Raw genomic sequence first — 19,012 nt, 5'->3', positions numbered from 1 at the left:
AATTGATTAGATGCACGCCCCTCTGTTATTGTAGGGACATCAACATTATATTGTCACACCCCTAAACATGATGTGGAACAAAACGAACTATGATTGGTTGCGTTACATGTCAGTCAAACGTCCTCTTGGGCGGTCCTTGGCCAAGAAAAGCTGCGATAGAGTCTGAAGGGCTGGCTACGCAAGACTTCAGGTGTGCTTTATAGTTTCCTGGTCGATGACGTCACATGACGTTCCGTCACACCATTGGACTTATTTCATACGTGCTTCATGACGCAATCAAGCAGAGGTGTTCCCACAGCGTTTTGACACAGCTCGAGTTCCCTTGAAAGGAAAAACAGATTGTGTGGGACTCCACCCGTGATGTAACGTGATCAATATTATATTTTCACACCCCTTAAAGGAGAACTTGGTAACTTTTTTAACTTAATAAAACTGTCTAGAAATCATCTGGATGGTTAAACAACCTGTTCTAGTGATATTGGTGACTTTCCCCGCTCCCCCCAGCGTTCCCAGGCGGAAAACCAACCTTGCAACTTGGGGACTACCGTCCCGGCAAGATAGAAATTGGAAGTCTCGTGAGAAGCAAGAACGAGAATGAGAACGAGAATGAGCGCAAAACACGAATTGCTTTACGGCAATTCGACATAAACACACACGCATGTATGATATATTACCAGATTACCCACCTCGGTAGACATAGCTCCACATGATACAGTTGGCTTGCTCCGATCATAACAAACGCACATGAGCAGCGGTAGAGAGGGGGAGGAGGCCGCCGCAAGTGAGTTTTTTACGACCGTGTCGTGAAATATACGCCCCACAGTTGTAGGGGGAGCTCGTGGGGAAAACATGCGACAAGAAAAGGGAAAATCAGCGAAGAAGTGACTAGAGTTCGCTAGAGTTACCGAGTTCTCCTTTAACATGACGCGGAACAAAACGAACTGTGATTGGTTGTGTTACGTCAGTCTGAAGGGCTGGCTACGCGAGACTAGGTTTAGGTGTGCTTTATAGTTTCCTGGTCGATGACGTCACATGACGTTCCGTCACGCCATTGGACTTATTTCATATGTGCTTCATGGCGCAATCATGCAGAGGCGTTCCCACAGCGTTTTGACGCCGCTCAAGTTCCCTTGAAAGGGAAAAAAGATTGTGTGCAACCCCACCCGTGATGTAACGTGGGCAAGGATGAACACACAGTCTGAACTTCTGCTTGCTCGCCATTCTTATAATATATTGAAGGTAGACAGATAAAACCAAATATGACAACGTCACAGAGGCCGCTTACTGAAGAGACACACTAACGCTGCTTTATTTGGGCAGGCTTTATAGTTTCCTGGTTTGTGATGTCACCCGCCTCTTGACGTTTGCCACACCATTGGATTGATTTCACGTGTGCTTCAATACATTATCATGCAGAGCGTTCACACTGCGTCACTCGACACAGCACGAGTTTCCTTGAAAGGGAACTACATATTTAACATTTTGAGTCAAGCACTTGTGCCGTAAATGCCACTTGACTGAACAATATGTATTAGAATTACACACTATGCACTAGTAAAACATGTAAACAATATAAAACAATATAATTAAGCATCTATCACTAATGTTGAGTATAAAAATATTATTAAAGCAGAAACACGGCTGCTCTTTGTCTTCTTTGTTTCACACAGATGAGATCATGGAGAAGGCGAGGCAAATTATGAAAAAATTTCCCAAAACCTCAGATCAAATAGATAAAGGCAGAAGGAAGAAAGCAACCATTGGGATTTTTGGAACATCAGGAGAAGGGAAGAGCTCCCTATTAAGTGCAATATTGGGGATAAAGTATCTACTGCCATCTGGTTGTTTTGGTGCCTGTACAGCCGTTGTTACTCAGGTGGAAGCCAATGTGACTGACTCAAACTACACAGCAGAGTTTGAACTCTTCTCTAAAGAGGTTTCTTCATTTGTATTCATCTTACTATGCTTTTAATCAGAGTTCTTTATACATATGTAAATAGATCCGACTGTAGGGAATGGAACAATGCCATATCTTTCACTATATTGTGTTTTGTGTGCCTCTGCAGGAGTGGGAGAAAGAGCTGGAAGATCTTTTCAGAGTTTTGTCAGATGGAAGTGAGGACAGGAATGATGACTTGTTGGAAATTGCTGTAGAAAAGATCACTGCGCTGTATGGAGCTGATGCAGACAAGAAAACATTAGAAGAGCTCAAGAACAATGACAAATTTGCTGAGATTGAAAATTTCACTAATAAGGAAAGATCAAACAGTTTCTCAAAAAGTGATGTAAGTTTTAGGAGACTGTTTAATATTTATCATATTAAATGTATAATGCATTCTTAATTTGCTTTACAGCACGGTTAAACAAACCAATTTGTTATCTCAACAGGTCTCTGAATTTATCAATGATGTTGCAAGTTACATACAACACAGCGAGTCAAGTTTCGGTGACTGGTACTGGCCGCTTGTGAAGAGTATGACGATCAAGATTCCAAATTGTTGTGAACTTCTGGAGCATATTGTGCTTGTTGATATTCCAGGATCTGGAGACTGCAACAAGATTAGAGATGATCTGTGGAAATCTGTAAATATATTACTATGCTTCTTTAAAAGAACAGTTTGCCAGATTAACCACACAATTAATATATTATAATACCAAGAACAAGTCCCCTAACTCGCTGTTATATTTGAAATCCTGTAGAAACTGACAGAATGCTCTTCTGTGTGGATTGTAAGTGCTATTAATCGAGCAAGCACTGACAGTGGCCCTTGGGGGATGGTAAAGCACTGCACTGAAGAACTGGGACCAGGAGGAGAATGCAAAAGCATCAACTTCATCTGTACAAAGACTGATGAGATCGATCCAGTAGCCTATATGAGGTATTTTGTGAATATTACATATAGGTATTAAATGGCTGGGAAGTGGTATAATTCTATGTCTAATAATCATGTATCTTTTGTTTAAATATTTCTTTTTAGATGTACACGGCTTCATGGAGACCAAATCCCAGAAGACAAGGTGTGCAAAATGCACAGAAATGTAGCCTACTAGCTGTATTTGTGTAGTATTGCTCCTTTGTTTTCATAGACTAGTTGTAAGCTTGTACTGCTGGTTGTGAGTAAATTTGCTGTTTTTACTTGTGTCGGTGAGAGCTAATATCATCGTGACTGCAATTCCATGAATGTAATAATTTACTGAGAGGAAAAAGAGATTGTGTACTATCAACCACTGAATCAGATTTGACTATAAACCTGTTTACAGCTTATGTGTGTGTGTTCTGTTAATCATTTAGGATAAGAAAAAAGTATGCATACTTCATAGAAATGAACATGCCAAGATGAAGGTCAAAGAAAAGTTTGAAAAATCTAAAGTTCAGGTAACTAATTTTTATTGTTACATTACTTATACAATATATATGGTTTTCTTGTAATTTTATTCATATTGCTTTTCTTTTTTCTTTTTAGAAAATTTTCAGCACTGACAATCAGTTTAAAGTTTTAACTGTAAGTTCCAATGCATTCTTTGACCACAATTTAAATCTGGAATCTAGTGAAACAGGTAAACTATCTTCTGTCTATTGCTTTCATTTTACCACATTATCCATGACAAAAAATAATAATGTCAAACTGTTGCTTGTTTTTTTATATATATATTTTTTATTCATTTGAAGTTAAAATATTTTATTAATTGATATAAAGCACTGACCAAATGAGTCCAAATCACATCATTGTCTTTATTTCTAGAAATCCCTAAGCTGCAGGATGAACTGAGGAGTCTTAACAAGAGCATTCATAAAGAACTGGTCAGAGATTATGTCAATAAAGCAAAGGGGACTTTGCTCTTAATCCAAAGGGACCAGCTAGAAACAGACAAGAAAATGGTACGAGTCAGAATTAGAATGACAAGAATTAGAGTGTATTTATAATCCTGCCAATATGTTTTATTCTGTAATTTACTCCTTTTGTATGGATGTGTTTTAGATGGAAATGAAAGTCATGGAATTTGAGAAGAACCTAATGACGTCACTAAATGAACTGGGCAAATATTTTGACGGCATTTATAGTGATTTGGACCTGTGTCTCTCAAAGGGAGTGGAAGAATCAGTGAAATCATGTGTTGCTTCCACAAACAAAATGATAGCAGTGAGTTTGATTCACATGTTTTGCATAATCACTATTTTCTTGTCCTTTTAACATTTTTTTTTTTTTTTTTAAACCTCAGAATAAAGATGGAAGTGGGTTCCATAGAATCCTTGGAGCTTTGTGCAAGAACTATGGATACTATTGGTCGAAAAATTGGGCTAAAGTTTTTGACCTGAACAAGACATTGGCCGGACATTTGCATGAATGGATTCTTAAAGATTTCAATAAGATATTTCCGTAAGTTTGGTTTCATCATTCCATTTCCAGTCTTAGAATAAAATGTAATGAAAGCTTTTTACAATGCTTGTTGTTGATTTTTAGGGCATTAGCATGATCAAGTTAATTTTTATTTTACTTTTAATTAGCATTGCTGTTATTTATATTGTTGGCATTTTTGTTTACAAATTATTAACATTAGAGCAGTAAACCAGCAAATGAGACTGATGCCCTGGAAGATACAGATTGGATTTACTTTTTGTTTGTGATGATTCATTTGAGGCCAAATGTTTTGTTAAGGGTCCTTATGTTTGTTTCACACTACATCTGTGCAGGACCCAAAATATGAGTGGATTTGTATTGATACTCCTTCTAGTTATGGGTCATTTAGACCAGCCACATACACTCTGTACAGGAAAAAAGAAATTATTTACTTACCTCCCAAGTCCCCTCTGAATTATAAAGCAAACATTGCATGCTTTGGGGATTTGGCCATTCCCTTCACTATTTCCTTCCAGTAAAGGCAGGCGTACACGGTTGCAGATGATTTTTTTTTCACTCAGGAGAAATCACGTGGAAATAGTTGATGCTTGCATGGTCACGGCTCGCAGCGTGTGAGAGGAATTACGAGTCGAGCTGAGCACGTTACGAGCACCTACCGACCTCCCGATTAGTTATTTATGATGAAAGAAATGGCTACTGTTTTCTGCTTTTCAACAAATCATTTGCACACACATTTTGGTAATTTTTCCATCTGAAGCTATAGCTGCCTGCAACATTGAAAGCTCCGTTCTCTGCAAGCGCAAAAGCTCATGTGATTGCTGCCGGCTCGGGATAAAATTTGTGCAGGACAGTTGTGCCGTGTATCAGCTGCTTTGACGAGATTATCAAGTTAACTGACTTGTAACTTCCTGAGTGTATACGAACTCGCAACGTGTACGCCTGCCTTAATTCTTTTATATATATATTTTTTTTTTTGGCTTTAGTGTGACTGGAAAAACAGGGATGTCAGCGCAGGAACAGATTGAGAAGTTCAGTATCATCCAAAATGACTCCGCTAACCCCACACCTCTCATAATTAACATTCAGAACTTCATTCAAATTGAGGTGAGTTCAGTTGTTTTCTTATTCCTTTTCAGTCGGTCTCTTGACGTAACATTGGGGCGACGAATAGGAATCTCGCTTAGAGAGCCAATCTACTTTGAGTGTAACTAAAAGAGCCAATGGACATTGGCATGCAATTATTTGTAGCAGCTGCTCTTCCACTCAGTGTCGGTATATAATGAGTAGAAGGTGCAGAGTAGAGCGTTTGTTGTTCTTGCTTCTGAAGAGTTTATTTGTGAAAGAACATCCACAGGAAGAATCCTGATTGCGGTGTTGTCGATACGGTGCTAGCAGCGGTTGTCACACTTAGTGCAAATTACAACAGCTGTTTTTACAGCTATTCTGTTGAGCTCTGTGCTCTGCAGTGACAGTGTGTGCACACAACAGACTGTAACAGGCTCTGTTTGTGTTGCCGCATCTCTGTTACCCCTTTTCCACCAAGGCAGTGCTGGTGCCGGTTCGGAGCCGGTGCCTACTCGCGAACCAGTTCTTTGTGTTTCGACAGCCAAAGAACCAGTTCTCGGCCAGGAAAATTGGTTCCAAAGCGGCACCAACTCTTTGCTGGACTAGAACCGTTCTTTTACCACGTCATGCTTACGTTGGGGGCTGGGGGCGGGGTTATTGTCGAACTTCTTCTCGAACGTAACCTCCGTCTATAGTAATCCAGACGAGCAGCACAAATGTGTTCTAAACGTCTTTTTCTGACCCCAATATAGGATCGCAAAGCCAGGAGAAACATTTGCAGAAAGACGATGTAGTCCGCCATTGTAATTGTTATGCTTGAATTTGGCGCAAGCGTTTCTAGGAAAGCTAAGACGTAGCCTATGGCAACGTACACAGTGATGTAATGACGTCATTCGCTGGGCTCTCTAGTCAGTGGAAAAACAAACAGGTTCTGAGAAGGTTCGCAAGTTGAACCAACTTTGAACCAGCACCAGTTCCGAACCAGTTCTACCAGAAAGACTCAGGAGATAAATTGATATAACAAGCGTATATTTATTAACAGCCCAGCAAGCATAAATTTATAAAGTTCTTTGGCGTAGGCCCTGTCCTTAGTGCGCAATGCGAGAGTAGCGGAAGCTGCATATCCTGCTTGAAGATGAAGGCAGGGGCGCAGCCGACCCCCTGGAGGTAAAGGAAGGGACCATACTGGTGGTGGTGGGGAGGATGAAGGGGAAGGTACCATCTTGGTGGTGGTTGGGGAGGATGGAGGTAATTGGCAGCGTCAGCATCTGCGAACTCAGACAAATGTAAGTACCGAGTGTTAACACATGATTGGTTAGAAGTGAGGTAATACATGACGCGCTGATTGAGTAATTGGCAGCGTCAGCATCTGCGAACTCAAACAAATGTAAGTACCGAGTGTTAACACATGATTGATTAGAAGTGAGGTAATACATGACGCGCTGATTGAGTTTTCCTAGCAGAACTTACGCTAAAGCTTTCATTTCTTTTTTGGTGGAAAAGGGGTATGTGAACTGCAAGAATCAGGGCTGCACTAAATCCCTGTCTGTTCTGACAGGGGCGGTTCTAAAGTCAGTGGATATTCAGATTTTTATTTAAAGGAATTAATTAATTATAAAAGTGATTTAAGGGAATAAAGAACCCATACACAAAAGAAATATATTTTCAGGATATATTTTGGAATATATGCAAATATTTGAAATTGGCCCAATAAATATATTTCATACTTATATTTCATATATTTTTGTTATATTTCAGAATATATTTCAATGTATTTTTTTCTGTATGGGTCCCCAAAAGTGTCAAAAATATATGTGGCATATATTCCAAATACATTGAAATATATTCTGAAATATAACAAAAATATATGAAATATAAGTATGAAATATATTTATTGGGCCAATTTCAAATATTTGCATATATTCCAAAATATATCCTGAAAATATATTTCCAATATATTTCTTTTGTGTATGGGAAAGAAAGGCTTATTGTATTAGTGAAATAATTTTAACTATTTGCAAATAATTTTTTATTTTTAATTATGCATGCATTCTCTCTAAATGAATCAAGGAAACTATAGCATATTTTCAATTCAAAAAGGCATAATTTAATAAATAAATAAAAAAAGTAATTTGCATCACTGGATACTGTCGGTAGTTGAACATTTCTATTGTAAAACAGTCAATATTAAATGTTTATCTACTTACATTTTGACATTGATGAGCTAGACCACTGACCTTTTAGTCATCCTAACAACAAACAGAGCGGTGCGTAATGGAGTGCATCAGAGCAGCATCAAGAATATCAAATATATTGCAGTGAATCTCTTATTTGCATCTTAAGTTTATTGCCAGTAATAATGACAGGTTTGCGAAAGTGTAGAACTCGGTGAACTCGCGACATAACACATTTTCATCACAACGTCTCTGATTGGCCGATGCGTTCAACAGACATGTCTGTGGTTGGCTACAATGCTCAACGCTGCAAAAGCACGTCGTAAGTACCTTTAATGCAAAGGGAAAAATATAAATAAAACTGTAATATGCACTTTTCATGATTAGGTAATCGCGGCTGCTGTAATCTTATTCACATTTGTTTTTTTCTGATTGTTTTGCTCCATGAGAAAGACAAGGTAACAAAATTATTAAAAATATTCAGGGCTTAAGCCCCCTTATCCCAGCCCTAGCACCACCCCTGCGTTCTGAGGTGGCCACTCCCCTCTGTGCTTCAGCACCAAAGGGCGTTTTTCCTAAAAGAGCTTGCACGGCTGAGATCTCGTCTTTTTCAAGATGTCAGATTTCAAGATGTGTGTTTCTGGATGTGGTTGGCTGAGGTTGCGTTTGTGGATGTGACATGTACTCACAGTAGGAACATGTCCATCACGGTGTTGAGATCTAGACTCCAATACCTCAAGAGAGTTATACCTTAATTCTTGTAGTGGCGCCCTCCCTGATCACAGGTGCCAGGAGAGGTCCACTGCACCGGGTAGCTGGGGTAACTCAGGATAACGGTGAAGGGATCTTCGGGAAACCCCTTAAAGGTGGTATCAGTGATTTCAGGCCCAAAAATATTTGTATTTTTTTTCCTAACGATCCGCTAGCTGCCCGCCCCATAAGCATGCCGTCAAAAAAAACGCGTCTCTGTAGGCAGCTTAGGCTCTGATATCTGCACACAAAAACAAATGGTTTAGCCAAACAATCAAAACCAAAACAAATAGTGTTCCAACCAATCACCGACAGGGGGAGGGTGTTGTGAGGTTTTGTGCTCGTGCACGGCTGCACGCGAAGTCAGAGCTGAAGAAAAAGCTGGCTCAAAACCTCACAACACCCTCCCCCTGTTGGTGATTGGTTGGAACACTATTTGTTTTGGTTTTGATTGTTTGGCTAAACCATTTGTATTTGTGTGCAGATCTCAGAGCCTAGGCTGCCTACAGAGACGCGTTTTTTTTGACGGCATGCTTATGGGGCGGGCAGCTAGCGGATCATTAGGAAAGATTAGATGAATGTGATAAAAATATTTTTGGGCCTGAAATCACTGATACCACCTTTAACATAACGTAACATAACGTAACGAAGGTTATGGTGCAGTCTCTATGTCGTGCAATGTCCACGCTGGTGGTCCAGGAACACCTCCTGTGGCTGTGCCTGGCTGAAATGCGGGATGCCGACAAGATGTGGTTTCTAAATTCCCATCTCCCAGGCCGGCCCCTTCAGCGACGTGGTCGAGAGCTAGGCCCAGCAGTTGTATGAGACAGTTGTGCGCCTTGAAGTGGAACCTTTTCACAGAATGGTGTTCTTCTCAACAAGAAGACCCCCAAACTTGCTTAATCAGAGCAGTGCTTTCCTTCTTTCTCCACCCTGAAAGTCTATGCTGCCACCATCTCAGCCCACCAAGACTTGTTGGAGGGTAAATCATTTGAGAAGCATGACCTTGTCATCAGGTTCCTTAAGGGGGCGATGAGATTAAATCCACCCAGCCCTCCTTCTTTATCCTCTTGGGATTTGTCTCTGTTGCTCAGAGCACTCCGGAATGCACCATTTGAGCCCTTGCAATCAGTAGACTTGAAAATCTTGTCTCTAAAGACGTTGCCACTGGTTGCACTGGCCTCCATTAAGAGTGTAGGGGACCTGCAGGCTTTTTTGGTTGACGAACCATGCCTAGAGTTCGGGCCATTCTCAACCCAATCCGGTATTGTGCACAAGCTTTAGGACCTCAGACCAGCTCTACTTCTGTTACAGAGGCCAGCAAAAGGGAAAGGCTTTCTCCAATCAGAGGATGGCCCACTGGTTGGTGGATGCCAACGCCTTGGCTTATCAAGCATAAGGCTCGCCTTGCCTGCTCAGGTTGCAAGCTCACTCTACTAGGAGTATTGCATCCTCCTGGGCGCTGGTGCGTGGCACCTCTCTGACAGATATATCTGTTATCTGTGAGCTGAGGGCTGGGCGACACCCAACATATTCGCTAGATTCTATAGCCTACAAATAGAGTTGGTATCCTCTTGAGTTCTCACCTAAAACGGGTAGAAGACACAGAGTGGACCGGGCTTGTGTTGACTTGCTGTGCCAAGGTACACGCTATTGCTCCAGAGAGTTCCTACGGGTAAACCCTGCGAGTCCTCCATCACCCTCGGCTGCCGGACGTGGCAGATCGGCCGGCACCAGGCCTATATTTCCGCTGAATCCTTGAGAACCGGGTTTAGGCTAGGTGCCATATGTGTGATCCTATGGGGATCCCATATGTGTAATATTCCATGGCTACTCATAAACAGAAGCTTGTGTCTATCCCTTGGGGGTACACATCTTGGGGGATGAAGTCAACCCTATGGGGCTGGTCCATATGTCATCTCTACATAACTCCTTCAGGGTAGAATTTGGTTCCGCAGCATTCCTTTCCCAGTGGGAAGGGCACATTTTCCCAGTGTTATCCAATAGTCACTGAGCGGGTAATGCGGAACAGCAGTGATTGGCTTTTCTGCGTAAGCCCGATCCTGTCTTATAAGAATGGTCGTAGGCTCTTGCTGGACGCTGGAAGGGACAACAACAGTGGCACTTTGGTATGGAGTCCTATTCGTCGCTCCGACACAATGTAGAGACCTACTGAAAGGGAATGTCTCTGTTTCATATGTAACCCTCGTTACATCCCGTCACCATGGTTGCTGTACCACCGCTGGGCAGCTGGGTTACGGCTCTGCTCCTCAGCGAAAACCTAAAGATGCAATTGCAACTTCTGCTCATTATATACCCACACTGAGTGGCAGAGAAGCTGCTGCAAATCATTGCATGCCAATGTCCATTGCCTCATATAGTCACACTCGAAGTAGATTGGCTCTCTAAGCGAGATTCCTATTCGTCGGTCCGACGTAATGTCTCCGTTCCCTCCTTCAAGGAATGAGGGTTACATACGTAACCGATATGTTCTCTTCTGACACTAATGTGTAATACTCACACATGGTCCTCTATGCCTTTCTTTACTTCTGTTGAAGTGTGTGTGAATCCTCATCTTTACAATTAAGCAGGATTTTTTTTATAATTCAGCAAATACAAAAAAAAAAAAAAAAAAAAAAAAAGAAGCCCTTTCTGACTTTTCTTGTGTTTTTCCTCATGTGGAAGGAAACCCAACTGAAGAAATTGCTCATTGGAGACATTGTTACCATGAAGAAGCTGATCTACTCATCAATACAAAAAACCATTGAGAGTGAAATGGCCTCTTGCTATGAAGGTAATCAAGCATTAAGAGTTAAAATTCATCACAAAATATTTTGATATAAAGTGTACTTTTTATTTAGTGCATAACAAAAACATATTTCCTTTACAAAAAGAAGTTTATTCAAGTGTGCTATTGGTATAGTTATTTTAAACAAAAAAATAAAAATAAGAAACCATATTTTCAGTCTACTTATTACTTCTCAGAAATATAATTAGAAATTCACTTAAAGCTGCAGTCCGTAGCTTTTTTGGGTTAAAAATTATCCAAAATAAATTTGAGCAAGTACATAACCAGCCAGTGTTCAAAACTATCTGCTTGCCTTGATTCAAAATGGTAAGCTTGTAATAATGTATTTAATTCCAGTGGTACTGGTGGATTTCTGCAGGAAAGTCTTTGCGTCATTACGTCACATCTGTACCCATAAAGAAGGAGTCTCGGCTAGTAGGCTATATTGCGTGTGATGATGTTGGAGGTGGAGATTTATAGCCTTTTCTCACAGCACTTGATATAATTAAACTTATCAATTTGATGGTGGACCAGAAAGGTTCAAGCGACAATCACCAATGACAACTGGAGATTCACCCGTTGTAAAACGCGAAAGACTTCGGAGAAAAAAAGAGACTACAACCGGCCCATACGAAAACAAGGATAAATATATAAATAGGATAAGGATAAATAGCTGGATCTAAATGCAGCAGCTTTTTTTCTTAGGCCACGTACACACTGTAAAGTTTCAGGGGCAACAACTACATTTAAATGTGTGAGAGTGTCCCCTAAAGTATCATTCTATGCGTGTGCGGGACGCGACTCACTCCCGAAACAGAGTATCATAGCAATGTTTTGGTGTCTCGTACGTTTGGTATCTACTATTCTGACAAAAGAAATATTACAGCGAAAAGGACTTGTTGTGTTCAATTTGAACTAAAGCACAGTGGACGGAGGCATCATGTTGTCGTATGAAATGTCGACCGAGGATGAGGTATAGGACTGTGGAGCTTTGTGGAATTTGATGGGAGGCGATTTACTCCATCTATGTTTTGATCATTGTTCTGAATCCCACCTGGACGTCTTTGATAATAATAAAAAATATAAATAATAAATATCTTTTTAATTTTACATTAAATTTAACCACATTCAAGTGTTGATTCAAAACTGAATGAAGCTAGACTAAAAAAAAAATTCTTTGCAGATGCTTTTTTTTTGTTGCAAATGTAGAAGTAAAACAAATTAAAGTGTGTGTGTGCATGCGTGTGTTTGAATGAAAGATTCGCATTATGAAATAATGTTTTTCTCTAAAACCCATTTTTTGTACCCCTTTTATTGGTCACATTTATTGGTACCCCTACGAAATATTTATGAGTACAATCTCTGAAGATCTCTGAAGTATATTCCCATCCATATTAACAATTTTTAGCACACCAGGGTGAAATTGTTGGCTTACTGTTTCACAGGACTATTAATATGAGGGAACAAAAAGGTCAAATTGCCTTAATCATCCATCACAATGAGTAAAACCAAAGAATATATTTCTGATGTGCAGCAAAAGATTGTTGAGCTTGACAAATTAGAAAGTTAAGAAAATAGCACAAAATAGAAAGTAAAATAAGTACAAAAATAGCGTGTAATGTTATGAATCTGCCTGGAACAGGATATGCGTCTATATTGTCTAAAATTAATGAACGGCAAAATAATATAGGGACAACATAACGACAGTATATTTTAAATACTTGTTTAATGGCATCTTTTTATGAATAAAGGCCAGTATAATTGATACTAATACAGCAATTGATGTCTGAAAAAAAAATAAAAAATAATTCCCCCAGTTTTAAACATTAATTATAGCCATTCAACATTACAGTATAATTTTTTTAGGCTTCAAAAAATATAACAACTTTTCATTTAAGTGAACTTCAAATAAGCCTCACTTAAACCCATAATAAATGTCATATTTACCTATGCCCTTCCTGTCTAACAGAAGCAAAAGCCTCGGATCCGTCTAACGTTTTTCTTTAATATTAACATTTTTATCAGGATCCTATGTACAGGTTCCTACCTAAGTACCGACATTTCTGAATGGGCTGAGGCTGGGATTTAGTGAGTTTGAAGTGAAAGTATTTGATGAACGTATACTATGTGCGGCGGTCTTAATATACAGAAATTGAATAAAGTTAACAAACAGTCTGCACTGCATAAATTATAGATTAAATACAGACTAATCCTTATTAAAGCTACAAAAGTTCTTTAGTCAAGAGCAGTGAGTACTTTTCTCTGTTCCCTTTGTTCCCTGTTCCCTGACATTTTGGCATATGGTTCAAGAGAACTGTATTCTGGCACGCTGTCTGTGCGCACGATACTGTCGGGCGTCTTTCTGTGCGTTCTGTGTGCGCTGGTACATTCACAGACAGCGCCGTCTCTTTTGTCTTGTACTCTAATGGTTTAAAAGCATTTGCATGAATAAGAGCGGGATCATATAATGCAACGCTAGCCAAATGATGACAAAAATAAATGGATGCTGTGTTAATTGCGTTAACCAGCCCTATGTTGCATCTATGTATGTAGCACCTACATCACCACAATTTGTTTGGGATTGTTTGTTTGGGAAGAGAAAAATCCTCGGCTCTTATCCAAAAACAAACTCCAGCATTTTCAGTTACCAGACACTACATATTAGGTTCAATCCAAAGTCATAATATACATTTTTTTAAATTCAATTTTACCCAGCAAACACTCAAGATTGGTTTGGTGCACACAGGGATAAACAATATCCCTATGTCTACAATAAAATATACTCCTGATCTTTATTGTTGTGGGCCTATTTTTTTCTGCAGGAGGTTGTGGACATTTTGTTCTGATAAATTGCATCATGGAATCAAATAGCAACAGATAAAAAAATACAAATAAAAAATTAAACTTGTCAGCATCTGCAATAAATCGTATAATTTGGATCTTCCATCAGGACAATGATCCATAACAAACATAAAAAAAGGGTTACTCATAAAAATATGGTTCTGGTTCTGCCATGACCATCCAATTCCCCTGACCTGAATCCTATAGAAAACTGAAGAGGAAAGTGTATCAACATGGACCTGGGAATATGAAGGATCTGGAGAGATTCTGTATGGAGGAATGATCTCTGATCTCTTGCCAAGTGTTCTCCAAACTCATCAGGCATTAGGAGAAGACCAAGCGTGCCACACAAGTCCTAAAAGGTGAAGCCAAAACGTTTCGATCGCCCCTATGTTGGTCCAGAGACACATTGGGATAAGTTAAAGGAATCAACTAAATTAAAAAAAAATTCTTTGGTCATGGGTTTACCAGGGCTGCGTTCAGCCCCGACAAAACGTTGCACAACGTTTTTTAAACAGAAACAGTGATGCGTTGAACACACTGTTCTGATGACGCAAGAGTTCCAACTATGGCAGCTGAGAAGGCCATTCTTTGTATTCTTTGTGAAGAATTTTCGGAGCCTGATGAAGTCGGTATAAATATGTGTTTAATAGTACAAAATATGCCCGATGTTACAGTTACTGCACTTGCCGCCCAGAACAAAAGAGAACATCCCAATCGAGTGAAGGGATTTGTGGAAACTGAAATGGAAGCACACATCTTACCTAATTCAGACTAAAACACATCTATTTAGCCTCACATACTGACTTTATTTGTAGTTCATACTGTTTTAATACTCTGTATTTTCTTTCTCATTTTTAGGAAAAGCACTTAATTACCATTGTTTATTTCTATACCAAATGTCATACACTTGCAGTGAAGCTAAAAATATAAACAACTACATCATTATGTTGATATCCTTTATTTTTACAATAAAACTTACGACAAACATGTCTTCTAATATCCTCAGTTGTTGCGTATACGAGCTGCATCGAACACATTTGTAAATTACTTTCCTTGAACCCACTGTGCGGGTTCACTTTAATACAGCGTGCTTTATATACATGTTGCTGCTGATTGGACTGCAGTTCTGACACACCCACCAAACAAGAGAAAACATATCTCAAACCCCGTTGCACACCGGTGCACGCCGTTTCCAGGAAACATGACGTTCAACCCGGAAACCGTAGCAAAACGTTGCGCACCGTTTTGAACTTGAACGTGCCCCAGGACTACTGAAGAATGAACAAGGGTGGCTGGCCGGCCGCACACTGATCCACTCAAGACTGAAAGTCTACAAAAACATTTTTTATTTTAAAAGTTGCATCGTGCAAAAAGTGCATGTGAGTTTAAAAACAGAATAGACACCAGCAAGCAACAGCACATTGCTATCTTCCGTGCTCACTTAGCAAACAACATTCACCCTTTTTAAGCAGGTCAGCAATTAAGGACAATCAGCTGAATACAATTATCTCAAATAGACCTCAATTATCACAAGTAGAATTCCAAGCAAATTCCATCTTACACACATATAGCAGAATGTTTCAGATATACAACTTCAAAGGATGATACAGCATTACAGACACATTTTAAAAAAAAAATAATAATATTTTTTTTTACAAAAAACAAGAAAATTCAAGTTCTTCATTCATAACCTCAGGAAATATGATTTAAGTTCAAAGATCCAAAAAGCCTTCCTTTGCAATAATTTTCTATCTCTATCTCCACCTCTCCTATGAGGTAGAATCCTCTCGATGCCCAGGAACTTGTCAGACAGAGAGTGGTTGGCAGACTTAAAATGACGAGAAATTGAAGATGTATCATCCTGTCTCCTAATGGCACTTGTGTGTTCAATCATTCTTGTGCGTAATGCACGTGTAGTTTTGCCAACATATAGTTGTGAACATGGACAAATGATAATGTAAATAACATATGTACTCTTACACATAATCAGTTGTCTAATCTTATACGTTTTTAGTGTACGAGGATGTGTAAATGATTTACTTTTAACATACATGGAAAATTACCCTGGGCATCGACAAGAGTAGTTGGAGAAGAGATGTAGGTGTCAGCATGAACAAGCTTGTACGTCAAATTAGAGCTCCTGGAAGAGACAAAAAGTGGTTGATCACTAAATATATTCAATTGCTGGGGATCACTTTGAATAATGTGCCAATGATTCTTGATGGTTTTAATATCATTACTCAGTGGACTATACGTGGATTTAAAAATGCATGAAAAATTATTTTCTTTTTTTCATAGTCAAATTTCTCTCCTCCTGTTTTTGTAAGATAGAAACCTTCTCAAGTGCAGGCTTAGCAATGGAAGGCGATCATAGATCAACTGTGAGTCATCCAAATGATTTATAAAACATAAAAGTAAAACAAACAATAGACAGACAGACATCCTTAAATCCTGGACATGGGAGCAACGGCAAGCCAACACACAACCTGGCGCCATCTTGTACATTCTTGTTCAACAAAGATGGACTAATTTATTCCCAAGCATTATTGAAATACTACACTTAAAAGTATACTATTAGTTCACTAATATTAGTATTCTTACATAAAGTAGGCCTATACTTAAAAATGTACCCCCGGTTTCAAGGCTGAAGCCTATTCCCAGATGAAAATGCATGTTTGAGCTGTTTTACCTGAAAGCAACTTGCACTGGCATATCTTAAAACGTGTCAGTGCAAGTTTTTAAAACTTATTCTTTTTTTTTTTTTTCAAAGGCATGTTTAAAGCCACTTAAAAATCCTAATTGAACTAATAATTGAAACTTATAATAATAAAAATATAAAAAATCATTTATGAAACACAGACAATAATTGATTTATTTCAATTGTTCTAATGTGTTCTTATTTTAGAAGCTGCAGCAATGACTGGAATCGGATCCATGAGGAGAAGGCAAGAACTGTTAAGAAACAGGGTTGATGAGATAAAACAAGAAATGTTCAACAAATCCAAAATGGAAGTGCTTAAAAATTGTAATAATTTAAAGGTATTGATCTCATATTCATAAAAGACAATCATTTATTTAGTTGTACAATATAATACTTTATTTGTACAATCAAATATAATCTTCTCTTGTTTCTTTATAAAGCTGCACATAATGGATGCTCTTGAAAAAAAAATAAAGCAAGCAATTGAACGCTCACAATCACAAACCGTCAAAATCCCCAGAGAAGGTAAGAGAGAACGTCATCCTATTAAACCACAGAAGCAAGAGTTTGAAAAAACAATCTTTTGCAATGTCAAGTGACTGATTATTCTTAATCGTTGTCATTTCTAGATGTCTCCGGGGATATTGAACAGCTGGACAGACTGTTGGATCAACTGTCTGACTGATGGAGATCAAGCAATAAGAAGCCAAGAGAAACAGCACAAATCAGAAAAAAAAAAAAAAAAAAAACATAAAAATAAAGTGTTTTCTTTAGTTTTATAACAAATATTTTATTTCTTTACTCAAAATAATTTGTCCATGTAGTTTTATTATTTTCTATATGTTTGTTTGGTGGAAGATGTATTTTATCTTAAGTTGTTAACTTAACACATTTCTTGGAACTCTGTGATTTATTTTAGGATTGCATGAAACATATACATTGTATATTGATTTGTTTCACTGTTTTCATTGTAACTGTTTTACAACAAAACTTGGAAATGACATTTAAAAACTAACTGCAAGAATAAATAAATCAGCTTGCAGGAATTTTAAGGTTACATGATGTAAACTCCCTCTCACTTCTCTATTCTATTTTACTGTGTTATTTTAAGATTAGGACAGGATGAGGAGCATAAAAAAGTGTCCTTATTATTTCCCATTCAGGAAATATCTGTTGTTTTTAGAAAAGTGTGTAACAAAAGTTATTCACTTTGCCTTATCTGGTATATTAAGAAACTATGGCCTTGAAACTGGTAAAAACATTTACATTTATGGTAAAAACAGATAGGAGGCCTTGATGATAATCTGTCCATTTGTTTATCCAATCACCTTTGTAAGTCTTTGTTCCATGATGCATGAATATGCATTGAACGAACAATATAAAACGGAATATGACAATAAACTTTGAAAAAGTTTGACCACAGAACTTTGTGTCTGCGATCATTTCTTCCAGCAGCTGTGCATTCCTGACTGGAAGGATTAAAGGCACCAAGATACAGAAAATAATACAGAAAATGAAGATGTCCTATTTTCAAGAAACTTTTAAATACATTTAATGTCTGTATAGACTGGATTATTAATTTCAAGCGTCTGTTTTTTGTTTTGTTTCTGAAAAATATAGTGCCAAAGCAAAATATCTGTTAATAAATAATAACAGCTATCTGCTACTATAGTTTATTTATAATGATTGCTCACAAATATAAATGTTAAATCTATTTAATAACCAATTTTATTCTCATAAAGCACAAAAAATGTATACTGTGCATGAGTCATTGTATCAATTATATTGGTTTTGATACTTAATATTAGATGAAAAGAAAAAAAGTAATATCACCCGTCCCTAATATTCAAGCACAAGGGCACCATAGTTCCAATGAACATTTGCAAGCTGCATCGCACAGTTGTGTAGTTGGAACGACAGCTCTCCCCCTGTGGTTAGAAGCAGTTTCTTGTTTGCATGTCATGTGGACTCAATAGGCTCTATGCACGATCGCTTCCGCGTTTTGTCTCAGCCCGCCCAGTTACATCCGGTGCTGCGTCGGAAGCCGTTTTTGCATTAGGTGGAGATAATGGCAAATTACACTTGCTGTTTACAAGAACTTCCAGCGGTTAACGTGAATGATGTTAATAATATTGTGAGGCAGTTAGCTGTCACACATAAGAGTAAGAAAGAGAGGGGCTTTAAATTATAAATTTCGAGCTACATCGAGAACTTTGAGGGTGAGTATTCTCTCACGATCGCGCGAAATCCGACTAGCGAACCAGTTTCTAAAATCGTTGTCTCCGTTTCTGAGAAAATGACTTTTATTAAAGGTTTGCCGCTATACACT

At 38.5% G+C, this 19,012-nt stretch overlaps 1 protein-coding gene across 3 annotated transcripts in view; it reads left to right on the top strand.

Annotated features, from left to right (window-relative positions):
- The window catches only part of LOC307162791 (nuclear GTPase SLIP-GC-like), a 28,627-nt gene extending 10,521 nt beyond the window's left edge, over positions 1-18,106 (top strand). For all 3 annotated transcript variants that reach the window (XM_079878411.1, XM_079878413.1, XM_079878412.1), the window contains 15 exons: positions 1,671-1,936; positions 2,067-2,285; positions 2,389-2,583; positions 2,701-2,879; positions 2,979-3,018; positions 3,293-3,376; positions 3,465-3,558; positions 3,744-3,880; positions 3,981-4,142; positions 4,222-4,379; positions 5,345-5,465; positions 11,036-11,144; positions 16,888-17,021; positions 17,124-17,208; positions 17,313-18,106. In XM_079878411.1, the coding sequence (XP_079734537.1) occupies positions 1,671-1,936; positions 2,067-2,285; positions 2,389-2,583; positions 2,701-2,879; positions 2,979-3,018; positions 3,293-3,376; positions 3,465-3,558; positions 3,744-3,880; positions 3,981-4,142; positions 4,222-4,379; positions 5,345-5,465; positions 11,036-11,144; positions 16,888-17,021; positions 17,124-17,208; positions 17,313-17,368 (2,039 nt within the window). In that variant the 3' untranslated portion in view covers positions 17,369-18,106. The remainder of the gene's footprint in view (positions 1-1,670; positions 1,937-2,066; positions 2,286-2,388; positions 2,584-2,700; positions 2,880-2,978; positions 3,019-3,292; positions 3,377-3,464; positions 3,559-3,743; positions 3,881-3,980; positions 4,143-4,221; positions 4,380-5,344; positions 5,466-11,035; positions 11,145-16,887; positions 17,022-17,123; positions 17,209-17,312) is intronic.
- The last annotated feature ends 906 nt before the right edge of the window (positions 18,107-19,012 follow it).

Source organism: Squalius cephalus, assembly GCF_949319135.1.
Source record: "Squalius cephalus genome assembly, chromosome: 8".
In the NCBI taxonomy this organism is placed as follows: domain Eukaryota; kingdom Metazoa; phylum Chordata; class Actinopteri; order Cypriniformes; family Leuciscidae; genus Squalius; species Squalius cephalus.
This window is presented reverse-complemented; position numbering and strand designations above follow the sequence as displayed.